General features: G+C 53.9%; 1 protein-coding gene across 3 annotated transcripts in view; it reads left to right on the top strand.

The window, feature by feature from the left end:
- Positions 1-397: 397 nt before the first annotated feature.
- Positions 398-11,786, top strand: part of LOC105481955 (ADAM metallopeptidase with thrombospondin type 1 motif 10) — a 31,756-nt gene continuing 20,367 nt past the window's right edge. The window contains exons 1-6 of one of the 3 annotated variants that reach the window (XM_011741773.2): positions 398-469; positions 2,858-2,968; positions 5,280-5,466; positions 5,731-6,077; positions 7,249-7,405; positions 10,533-10,750. In XM_011741773.2, coding sequence (XP_011740075.1) covers positions 5,379-5,466; positions 5,731-6,077; positions 7,249-7,405; positions 10,533-10,750 — 810 coding nt within the window. In that variant the 5' untranslated portion in view covers positions 398-469; positions 2,858-2,968; positions 5,280-5,378. Of the gene's footprint in view, positions 470-2,851; positions 2,969-5,279; positions 5,467-5,730; positions 6,078-7,248; positions 7,406-10,532; positions 10,751-11,786 lie in introns of those variants that run through there. The other 2 variants (XM_011741843.2, XM_071088018.1) reach the window with 2 other exon arrangements.

Below are 11,786 nucleotides of genomic sequence, written 5' to 3'. Positions count from 1 at the left end.
CCCCCCTCCCCCAACCTCTCCCTTCTCTTCCTCCCTTTCCCCGAACCCCCACCCACCCAGTTCTACCTCCATCCCCATCCCCCACCTGATTCTTTCTCCCCTCTCCCGTCCATTCTCCCCGCCGCCACTCGATTTCCCCCGCTTCGTCCCCTCCCCACCCCCCGCGGTTCCCCAGCCCCCTCCCCCGCAGCGGGGGCGCTGGTCCCGGGCGGGGCGGCCCGAGTTCCCGGGTCCCTGGCTGGGGTCCAGCCCGCGGCCGAGGCCGGGCGGCGGCGGGCGGGCGGGCGGGGTTTCTGGCCGCGCGCGGTTTGGGGGTTTTTTTATAACCCTGGCAGGCGGCTCAGGAAGTGCCTTCCCCGCGCCCCCTCCCCCGGCCACGCCGCCGCGCTCGCTCGCTCCCTCCCTTCCTGCGCGCGCGGGGCGGCGAGACGGCGGCGGCGACGGCGCGGAGGCCCCGGGCGCGGCGCAGGTAGCGGCGCGGGCGGGGGACCCGGGGTGCGTGACTCGGTGGGACTTTGTGTGTCCTCATCGAGCGGTGAGGGCGTGGGGCTGTGGTGCCCTGGATGGGGGAGGGCGTCCCGCTGTGCGACTCGCGTCTGTGCCTGAGTTCTTCAAGTGCGCGCGCCACTGATCGCGCCCGGGATTGCCGTGGGTTTGTTTGCTGTGTGTGTGTGTGTGTGTCCGTCCACGTAGGGGCGGAGTGGTTGTGCTTTACATGTGTGTGTCAGTGCCTGGGGATGAGTCTCTTGTGTGTCTGCCTGTGTGTGTGGACAGTGTGTGCGCATAGGGGTTTGCTGTGTGCGTGCAGATTTGGAGATGAGTGTATGTGTGTCTGGGTTTGTGTGTGTGTCCCCAAGCATGTGTGCGTTTGTCTCTGAGTGTGATGAGTGTGTAAATGCCTGTGTATGTGTGTCTGGTGGGGGGGTGTCTAGGTCTGTGGGACTTGTGAGTTTGTCTGTGGTTTGGTGTGAGCATGCAAATAAGTGTGTATGTGTCAGCGTGTAGGCCTGTGTGTCTGTCTCCTTGGGTTGTCTGTGTATGTGTGTGAGTGTGTCTGTGTGTGTAGGCCCCAGGTGCCTGTATTTGTGTGGCAGCGTGTTTCTCTGGCTTGTCCCGTGTGTGCGCGTGTAAATGAGTGTGTGTTTACACATGTCTGGGAGTGTGTGGTTGTGTGTTTCCATGTGTTTATCTCTGGGTGTGTTGAGTGTGCACTGAGCCTGTCGGCGCGTATGTCTGCGGTGGAGGCGTCCTGGCGTCTTTTGTGGGTCTGCAGTGCCCGAGCGCCTGTCTCTGGTTGCGCGGGATATGTGTCGCTGCCAGTGTGTGTTTGTGTGTCTGGGTGTGGGAGTGGCGCCGCCCACTTCCCCTGAGTTGGTCACTGAGGCCACAGCCGTCTGTCTCAGGGTGTCTCCAGCGGTCGGGCTCAGGGCCTTTAATTAGCGGCCGGTTGTGGGGGACCAGCCCGGGCGCCGGCCCCCTCCTCCCGCAGGCCCCGGCTGGGCCTTTGTCTGCTCTCCGGCAGGGGCTGCGTCCTGCCGGCCCGGCCAGATGTGCAGCCGGGAGGAGGCCGGCAAACTGGGGCCTCTGCCTGGGCAGACGCGGCCTTGGCCTCCACGTGGGACCGTCCCTGGGCCCTGTCCCCGCAGCCTGGCCGGAGAGGTCTGGGTGTGGAGCTGAGGGTCCCTTCAGGATCCCCGGGATGGGATGGGATGGGACAGAGCCTCTGTTTCTAAGCCACTTCCATTTCCCGGAGGCATTTCCTTCTCCAGGCCTGGCACCCTCCCCCACGCTGGCCACCTCCCTCCTGCCTTGGGGGAGGAGGGGCTGGAGGAATGGCCAGGCCTGGGTATACACACACACACACACACACACACACACACACACAGGGTCACACACACATACCATAATGCACATGGAGTCACACGCTCATAGTCACGTACAGGATCACACACTCACATACATGCTATAACGTACATGCAGTCACACACATGCGCCACAGTGCACATGCCTCACTGACATCCTGTTGTCCACCACCATCTCTGTCCCTGAGCCTCTTTCAAGCTTCATCTTCTGCCCCAGACCCACTGCCTTGTTAATGTCCCCCCACCACCCGCTGCCCTGGGCTGTGTCACACCTCTCCACCACCCTGTGGGCTGGACCCAGCTCAGACACCTGTGAGCCTTCTGCAGATCCCCTTCCTCCCCCCACCCCACACACTGTGCGTAGGTGAGTCCCCTTCCCCTGTCCTCACCCCCCATGCTGGGTCCTTCCATGATGTCCCAAGCCTTGTCCCTCACACCCCACCTGAGCCCAAAGCACAGAATGCGGGATGAGGGTTTTGGGAGGAGCACCTCACTTCAGAGGACAGTGATGAGGACTGTGAGGGTCTTAGGGGGACCGGGACAGACCCAAAGACACTCTAGACCAGACCAGAGAGAGCCCCTGAAGGAGGAGGACGAGGCACCAGGCCTGGCAGTGCAAGAACAGGAGAGGAGGGAGGGAGCCAATGGGAGAAAGGGGTGAGGTCCCTGCTTTACTTGCAATGAGAATGTTGCTACCTTTCCGGGGTGGCTTAGAGCAGGAGCAGGGGTCAGAGGTGCCCAACCAGGAAGGGCTTTGATCTGGGAGTTGGTTGACACCTCCAAAAAAGAATAGGAGAGAAGAAGAAGAAGAGAGGGAGAGGAAGTGGGTTTTTGTTGGAGGGGGTTCATTAGGAACAGAAGAAAGAAAAAGTCTAAGAGGAGGTTCTCCAGGGGCAGAGAGAGGGTCCAGATTTCCTCAGCGATCCCTCAACTACAGACTCAGCTCAGTGCTGAAGACCAGCCCAGCTCCTCCTCTTTGACCCCTCCCTGCCCAGGCTCCAAAGAAGAAGAAACAAAGGCCCAGAGAGGTCCAGGTGCAGGGAGCAGGCGAGGGAAGGATCCGTACAGGGGCCCAACACCACTCCACCAACTGAAGCCCCCAAAAGGTAAAAAAAAAAGAGAGAAAAGAGAAAAAGAGAGAGGCCGGGTGCTGTGGCTCACGCCTGTAATCCCATCACTTTGGGAGGCCAAGGCGGGCAGATCATGAGGTCAAGAGATCGAGACCATCCTGGCCAACACGGTGAAACCTCGTCTCTCCTAAAAATACAAAAATTAGCTTGTCATGGTGGCGCACACCTGTAGTCCCAGCTACTCAGGAGGTTGAAGCAGGAGAATCGCTTGAACCCAGGAGACAGAGGTTACAGTGAGCGGGGATCGCACCGCTGCACTCCAGCCTGATGCCAGAGCGAGATTCTGTCTAAAAAAAAAAAAAAAAGAGAACAACAACAAAAGGAATGGACATTAGCCCAGCTGAAGAGTGCAGTGGGGTCACAGAATATCTGTGAGTGAGCTCCCCGTCACTAGAGGGATCCAAGCAGAAGTGGGGAATGTGGGCTTCTCGGTCCATCAGCAACTTGGCAAAAACCTGGCTCCCTCCCTCGGGGCTGAACTGCCCTGTTTGGGGATTGACTGTCAGACTTGGCTGGGCTGCAAAGAAAACAAGACTCTGTGATTAAGGGATTTTGCACAGAGGAGGAGGAGGGTGGAGACAGGAGGGTGGGGGAAGAGGGTTTGGCACAGGTTGGTGGCCCAAAGTGTTGTCTGCGGCAGGCTGGCCTGGGGCAGATGCTGGAGAGACTGAGACCTGCGGGGCAGGTTGGCTTGGAGCCTTGAGAAGGAAGAATCTGAAAAGAGGACGGAAACATAGGGTGGAGGAGAGGCTTGGGAGGGTGAGGGTGCTACCCGGTGTGGAGAATCCAAAGACAGGGCCCAAGACAGTGGGTACGTGGGTGGGCATATGAAAGGCTGGAGGCTAGCTTTAATCTGGCTTGAATGGTGCTACCCCTTTTGGAGAATCCAAAGACAGGGCCCGGGACAGTGGGTGCGTGGGTGGGAATATGAGAGGTTGGGGGAATGGAGTACTAGCCTTAGCTTTCATCTGGCTTGAAAATTCAAACTGACCACCCCAGCCTTCAAGTGCCTCTGATGCCAGCCTCCCCTTGCTCTCCTGCACCCACCCTGCCTGGGTGCATGCCAGGCTCTACCCCACCTCCAGGCCTTTGACCTTGCTGTTTCCTCTCCTGGTGCACTTTCTCCTGTCTCTTCACACCATTGATTTCTTATGCTTTGAACCTCTGCTTCCCAGTCTCCCTATGGATACTTTCTAGAGAACATGTCACAATCTGAACCCTTCTCCATTCACTTGACTGTCATCTGTCACTCCTAAGAGATGGAACCCCACAGGGCTAGGGCAAGTAAGGGTTGCTATCCTCAGCATGCATGGCTGTTATGCCCCCATCCACCCTCCACCAGACGCTATAACCCAATGAATGAACCCAGGTTCCACCTCTTTCTAGCAGTGTGACCCAGGGCAAACTTTATCACTCCTGAGTCTGTTTTCTCATCTATAAAAAGATGAGCGATTGCGAGTATGATGCGAGTTCAGGAGTTCAAGACCAGCCTGGCCAACATGGTAAAACCCCATCTCTACTAAAAATACAAAAAAATTATCCGGTGTGTTGGCGCGTGCCTGTAATGCCGGCTACTCAGGAGGCTGAGGCGGGAGAATCACATGAACCCAGGAGGCAGAGGTTGCAGTGAGCCAAGATTGCGCCATTGCACTCCAGCCTGGGCCACAGAGTGAGACTCCATCTCAAAAAAAAAAGATGATCGTGACTTCTCAAGTTATTTTGGAAATGAAATGCAATGGTAGGCTAGGTGCAGTGGCTCATGCCTGTAATCCCAGTGCTTTGGGAGGCTGAGGTGGAAGGATCGCTTGAGGCCAGGAGTTCAAGATCAGCCTGGGCAACAAAGTGAGACCCCCATCTCTCCAAAAAAACAAAAACATTAAGCAGAGGTGGTGGCATGCACCTGCAATCTCAGCTACTTGGGAGGCTGAGGCAGGAGGATTGTTTGAGCCCAGGAGGTGGAAGCTGCAGTGAGCTATGATCACACCACTGCACTCCATCCTAGGTGACAGAGTAATGCCCCGTCTCAAAAAAACAGAAATGCAGTGGTGTGGAAACTAGGGCCAGTAGCTGGTACATAGGAGGTACTCCCAGCATCCCAGTCCCTGCCTGTCCTCTTGTAAGAGTGTAGGAAGGATTGGAAGGGGAGGTGGGGAGAGGGGAGCGACTGAGTGAGAAAATGCATTCAGAATCTTCAGTCAGGTGAAAAGCTTTGGCCATGGTTGGCCTTGGCATTGGTTGTGCTGGACAGCGGGACCAGGCGCCCCCTTACCTGGCTCCCCCCTCCCAGGAGCCCGGTGATGCTGCGCAGGCTGTGAACAGGGGAGGCGGCACTGTGGGGGCTGCCGGCAGCCGGGGCTGGGGAGAGACATGTGGACACGTGGCCTCTATGGCTCCCGCCTGCCAGATCCTCCGCTGGGCCCTCGCCCTGGGGCTGGGCCTCATGTTCGAGGTCACGCACGCCTTCCGGTCTCAAGGTAGGGGAAGTCTGGTGGTGGCGGTGGGGAGGGAGCGAAAAATTTAAGAGACCAGTTGGGCTCCAACAGAAAGAGGTATCAGGGGGCTGGGATGGGGGTCAATGGGGGAAGGCCCTGGGGTCAATAGGCGGGAGCCTTGCAGCCAACTCCCTGGATTTCGGGGGTCAGTGAGGCCAGCATCACTTGCTCCAGCAGCCTAACAACTAGGACACAGGGGTCCACTAAAACCAGGGCCCACCCCAGGCCTCTGACCCTCACCCACAGATGAGTTCCTGTCCAGTCTGGAGAGCTATGAGATCGCCTTCCCCACCCGCGTGGACCACAACGGGGCACTGCTGGCCTTCTCGCCACCTCCTCCCCGGAGGCAGCGCCGGGGCACCGGGGCCACAGCCGAGTCCCGCCTCTTCTACAAGGTGGCCTCACCCAGCACCCACTTCCTGCTGAACCTGACCCGCAGCTCCCGTCTACTGGCAGGGCACGTCTCTGTGGAGTACTGGACACGGGAGGGCCTGGCCTGGCAGAGGGCCGCCCGGCCCCACTGCCTCTATGCTGGTCACCTGCAGGGCCAGGCCAGCAGCTCCCATGTGGCCATCAGCACCTGTGGAGGCCTGGTGAGCAGAGGATTCTGGAAAGTGGCAGGGGGCGGGGAATGCCTACTAGTTTGGAAGTTAAGAAAAACACTTCTACATAAAGGTCAGAGAAGGAATGATAGCGGGACATTTTTAAAGTGTTTTGAGTGAATCAGTACTTTGGGGATGCAGCTAAAGCAGTACTTAGAGGAAAATGTATAGCCTTAGGTAAGGCCGAAAATTAATGAGCTGAACATCTATCTCAAAAAATTAGAGGCTGGGCACGGTGGCTTATGCCTGTAGTTCTAGCATTTTGGGAGGCTGAGGTGGGTGCATCCCTTGAGGTCAGGAGTTCAAGTTCAGCCTGGCCAACATGGTGAAACCCCATCTCTACTAAAACTACAAATAAAAATTAGCCAGGCATGGTGGTGTGCATATGTAATCCTAGCTACTCAGGAGGCTAAGGTGGGAGAATCGGTTGAACTCAGGAGGGGGAGGTCACAGTGATCTGAGATCACACCACTGCACTGCAGCCTGGGGGCCTGTCTCTGTAAATATATAGTGTCTCTTTAAATATATATATATCTCTTACATATATTTATATATATTATATATGCTTAAATACATATTTATATTTTATATATATAATTATGTGTATGTGTATCTATACACATACATTCATAATATACACATACACATATATATAATTAAAAAAACAAATTACAGGCTGAGCATAGTGGCTCATGCTTGTAATCTTAGCACTTTCGGAGGCCAAGGCAGGAGGATCATTTGAGGCCAGGAATTCAAGACCAGCCTGGGCAATATATGAAAAAATAAATCTCTATGAAAAATAAATTAAAAATTTAAAAAGTTAGCCAAACATGTTGGTGTGCTCCTATAGTCCCAGCTCCTTGGGAGGCTGAGGCAGGAGGATCACTTGAGCCCAGGAAGTTGAGGATGCAGTGATCTACGATTGCACCACTGCACTCCAGTCTGGATGACAAATTGAGACCTTGTCTCCAAAAAAAGAAAAAAGAAAAAGAAAGAAATAGCATGGATACTAATTACCTATGCTAAAAAAAAAAAAAAAAAAAAAAGCAAAATAAACCTGATGAGATAAGAACGAAATCATAAAGACAGAGAGAAGGTCCCAGGGGTCCTAAGCTCCAGAGCCTGATCCTGAGAACTTTCTGTCCCACTTCTCAAAACCCAGCACGGCCTGATTGTGGCAGACGAGGAAGAGTACCTGATTGAGCCCCTACACGGTGGGCCCAAGGGTTCTCGGGGCCCAGAGGAAAGTGGACCACATGTGGTGTACAAGCGTTCCTCTCTGCGTCACCCCCACCTGGACACGGCCTGTGGAGTGAGAGGTACATCGGTCTTTCTGGGGATGGGGAGAGGGCTACACGGTATCTTTCCCTTGAGGCAGCAGTGTCTTTTTATCCAGAAAGTCAGCAGGCAGTTATGTGAGGGGAAGAATGGAGCTGCTGAGAAGGGGACACAGTGATATAATTACAGAATTCCGGCCGGGTGCAGTGGCTCACGCCTATAATCCCAGCACTTTGGGAGGCCGAGGTGGGTGGATCACCTTGAGGTCAGGAGTTCGAGACCAGCTTGGCCAACATGAAGAAACCCCGTCTCTACTAAAAATACAAAAATTAGCCCGCCATGGTGGTAAGCACCTGTAGTCCCAGCTACTCGGAGGCTGAGGCTGGAGAATCGCTTGAACCCGGGAAGCGGACGTTGTAGTGAGCCAAGATCATACCACTGCACTCCAAGCTGGGTGACAGCAAGACTCCCGTCTCAAAAAAAAATCAGGCCAGGCATGGTGGCTCACACCTGTAATCACAGCACTTTGGGAGGCCAAGGCGGGCAGATCACCTGAGGTCAGGAGTTCGAGACCAGCCTGACCAACATGGCGAAACCCCATCTCTACTAAAAATACAAAATTAGCCAGGCATGGTGGCGCATGCCTGTCATCCCAGCTACTCGGGAGACTGAGGCAGGAAAATCACTTGAACCCGGGAGGCAGAGGTTGCAGCGAGTGGAGATCGTGCCGTTGCACCCCAGCCTGGGCATCAGAGCAAGACTCCATCTCAAAAAAAAAAAAAAACTAGGCAGTTCTATCCAGGGGACAGCAGAGACATATCCTCACACAGTGAACCAGTGGAGCTATGGAATAATCTTATCCCTGCTGTAGTCACCTGGCCCAGCAGTGAGTAAAACAGCCAGACAGGTGTTCAGGTATAAAACCATTCCTTCTCTAGGATTATCATCTGATCAGACAGTTAGACAGTGTGGTGATTATATCAGATACTCCAGCAGTTATACAGCCAAAAGGCCAGATTTATGATCAGACTGGTAGGAGGATGGTTGTACAATCAGGCATTTAGGAAATGAGAGAGAAGGAAAGCTATATACCAACAAAATATTTACCAGCACAGTCATACTGCCAGAAAATCAGGTCCGATCGGGCATGGTGGCTCACACCTGTAATTCTAGCACTTTGGGAGGCTGAGGTGGGGGGATCGCTTGAGCCCAGGAGTTTGACAACAGCGTGGGCAACAGAGGGAGACACCATCTCGACCAAAGATAGAAAAAGTAAGCCAGGTGTGGTGGTGGGCTCCTGTAGTCCCAGCTACTTGGCAGGCTGAGGCAGGAGAGTCCCTTGAGCCAGGTAGGTTGAGGCTCCAATGAGCCTTGAGCACACCACTGCCCTCCAGCATGGGCAACAGAGCAAGATCCTGTTTCAAAATATACATATAGAAAATCAGGGTCAGGCATGGTGGCTCACGCCTGTAATCCCAGCATTTTGAGAGGACGAGACGGGCAGATCACTTGAGGTCAGGAGATCGAGATCAGCCTGGCCAACATGGTGAAACCCCGTCTCTACTAAAAATACAAAAAAGTTAGCCAGGCATGGTGGCACATTTCCAGCTACTTGGCAGGCTGAGGCAGGAGAATCGCTTGAACCCAGGAGGTGGAGGCTGCGGTGAGTTGAGAATGCACCAATTGCACTTCAGCCTGGGCGACAAAGTGAGACTCCGTCTCAAAAAAAGAAAATCCGATGAATGTTAGATGGAAAAGCAGAACAGTGTGATATTGAATGAAGTGTATAATCAGATAGTCTTGTGAGTAGGATGCTGTGGTAGACATACAGCCACAGTCAGCTGTACAGACAGAAAAGGTGGATGGCATACGATGTCACAGTTGCGTGGTCCATGAGACCATCTGGTTAGAACTCACTGATCTAATCGGGCAGTGCATTGATTGGAAAAGTTGCTCACCTAGAAGACAACATGTTGTCCAAGCACACAGTTCAGACAGCAAAATAGTCTGGTTCACACCATTCCATTCGGGCAGTGGAATTGTCAATGGATTGTACAATCATGCTGGTCATCATGGGACAGTGGTTCAACCAACCAGCTTAGCTCTGGGACAGTCATGCAAGTGTTCGGTTGGACATTTGGGCAGTGGGGCAGGCTGGTAGCTGAACAGCTCGGCATACAGGCAGTGGAACAGCATACAGCCAACAGTGGGAGAAGTCAGGCTGTTATTCAACTCAACGGTTTGGCAGTGGGACAGTGACATCATGGTAGACTACAATATTCTCAGGTAGTAGGACATTGACAAAAAAATAGAGATGGTACTGCCAAGATGCCCTGTAGACAAACAATGAGGCAGCCAGGCACAGGGGCTCATACCTGTAATCCCAGCACTTTGGGAGGCTGAGATGGGTGGATCACTTGAGGTCAGAAGTTCAAGACCAGCCTGGCCAACATGGTGAAACGCAGTCTCAATTAAAAATACAAAAATTGGCCGGGCGCGGTGGCTCAAGCCTGTAATCCCAGCACTTTGGGAGGCCGAGACGGGCGGATCACAAGGTCAGGAGATCGAGACCATCCTGGCTAACACGGTGAAACCCCATCTCTACTAAAAAATACAAAAAACTAGCCGGGCGATGTGGCAGGCGCCTGTAGTCTCAGCTACTCGGGAGGCTGAGGCAGGAGAATGGCGTAAACCCGGGAGGTGGAGTTTGCAGTGAGCTGAGATCCAGCCACTGCACTTCAGCCTGGGAGACAGAGCGAGACTCCGTCTCAAAAAATAATAATAATAATAATAATAATAAAAATACAAAAATTAGCCGGGCATAGTGGCACGTGCCTGTGATCCCAGCTACTCAGGAGACTGAGGCAGGAGAATTGCTTGAACCTGGGAGGCGGAGGTTGCAGTGAGCCGAGATCGTACCACTGCACTCCAGCCTGGGTGAAAGAATGAGACTCTGTCTCAAAAAAAAAAAAAAAAGAATAAAAACAATGAGGTATTGGGCAGACAGACCATCACACAGGTCTTGGACAACAAGAGAAGGCAGCAGAATGACCAGAAATTGTCTGTCGGGTAGAGAGGTAGCCAGATAGAGGTTGGACAAGACAGTTATCGGGCAGCTTTGCATCCCACCAGCAGGGCAGGGCTTAATTGCTCTACTGGGTCCCCCAGATGAGAAACCGTGGAAAGGGCGGCCATGGTGGCTGCGGACCTTGAAGCCGCCACCTGCCAGGCCCCTGGGGAATGAAACAGAGCGTGGCCAGCCAGGCTTGAAGCGATCCGTCAGCCGAGAGCGCTACGTGGAGACCCTGGTGGTGGCTGACAAGATGATGGTGGCCTATCACGGGCGCCGGGATGTGGAGCAGTACGTGCTGGCCATCATGAACATTGTAAGTGCCTTCCCCTCCCTGGGCACGCAGCCCTGAGGACCTGGAGCCAGCCTCCTGTGTTAGGCAAGGGGGTGGCTACCATCTCACCCCAATCCCTGATATGGGGACAGGCTAGAAAGGAAGGTTGCATATGGCAATGAACGAGGAGAAAGAGCATAAGCACAGTGACTACATGCAGAGGTACCCTGGGGCAGAGGGAACCTGCCTGGGCTTAAATTTCTGCTCTGCCACTTTTTAACTATCTGCCTTTGAGCAAGTGACTTCACCTCTCTGCCTTGGCTTACCTATCTGTAAAATGGGCATAATTGTGGTACCTACTTTATAAAGCTAAGGTAGATCCAGTGCATTGATAAAGTGTGTAGAACAGTTCTTGGCATGCAGTAGGTGGCATATAAGTGTTTGCTGTGTGTAAAAATACACATAGGCTGGGCACAGTGGCTCACGCCCAAGGTGAACAGATCACTTGAAGGCAGGAATTCAAGACCAGCCTGGCTAACATGGTAAAACCCTGTCTCTACTAAAAAATACAAAAAATTAGCCGGGTGTGGTGGCAGGCACCAGTAATCCCAGCTACTCAGGAGGCTGAGGCAGGAGAATCGCTTGGACCCAGGAAGTGGAGGTTGTAGTGAGCCAAGATCATGCCACTGCACTCCAGCCTGGGTGACAGAGCAAGACTCCATCTCAAAAAAATAAAAAAGTAAACACACACCAGCCTGGGAAACATAGTGAAACCCCATCTCTACAAAACACTTAAAAATTAGTGGAGTAGGCCGGGCGCGGTGGCTCAAGCCTGTAATCCCAGCACTTTGGGAGGCCGAGACGGGCGGATCACGAGGTCAGGAGATCGAGACCATCCTGGCTAACACAGTGAAACCCCGTCTCTACTAAAAATACAAAAACTTAGCCGGGCGAGGTGGCAGGCACCTGTAGTCCCAGCTACTCGGGAGGCTGAGGCAAGAGAATGGCGTGAACCCGGGAGGCGGAGCTTGCAGTGAGCTGAGATCCGGCCACTGCACTCCAGCCTGTGTGACAGAGC

This window comes from Macaca nemestrina, chromosome 20 (assembly GCF_043159975.1).
Source record: "Macaca nemestrina isolate mMacNem1 chromosome 20, mMacNem.hap1, whole genome shotgun sequence".
NCBI lineage: Eukaryota > Metazoa > Chordata > Mammalia > Primates > Cercopithecidae > Macaca > Macaca nemestrina.
The sequence above is the reverse complement of the archived record's forward strand: the minus strand, read 5'-3'. Positions and strand labels throughout refer to the sequence as shown.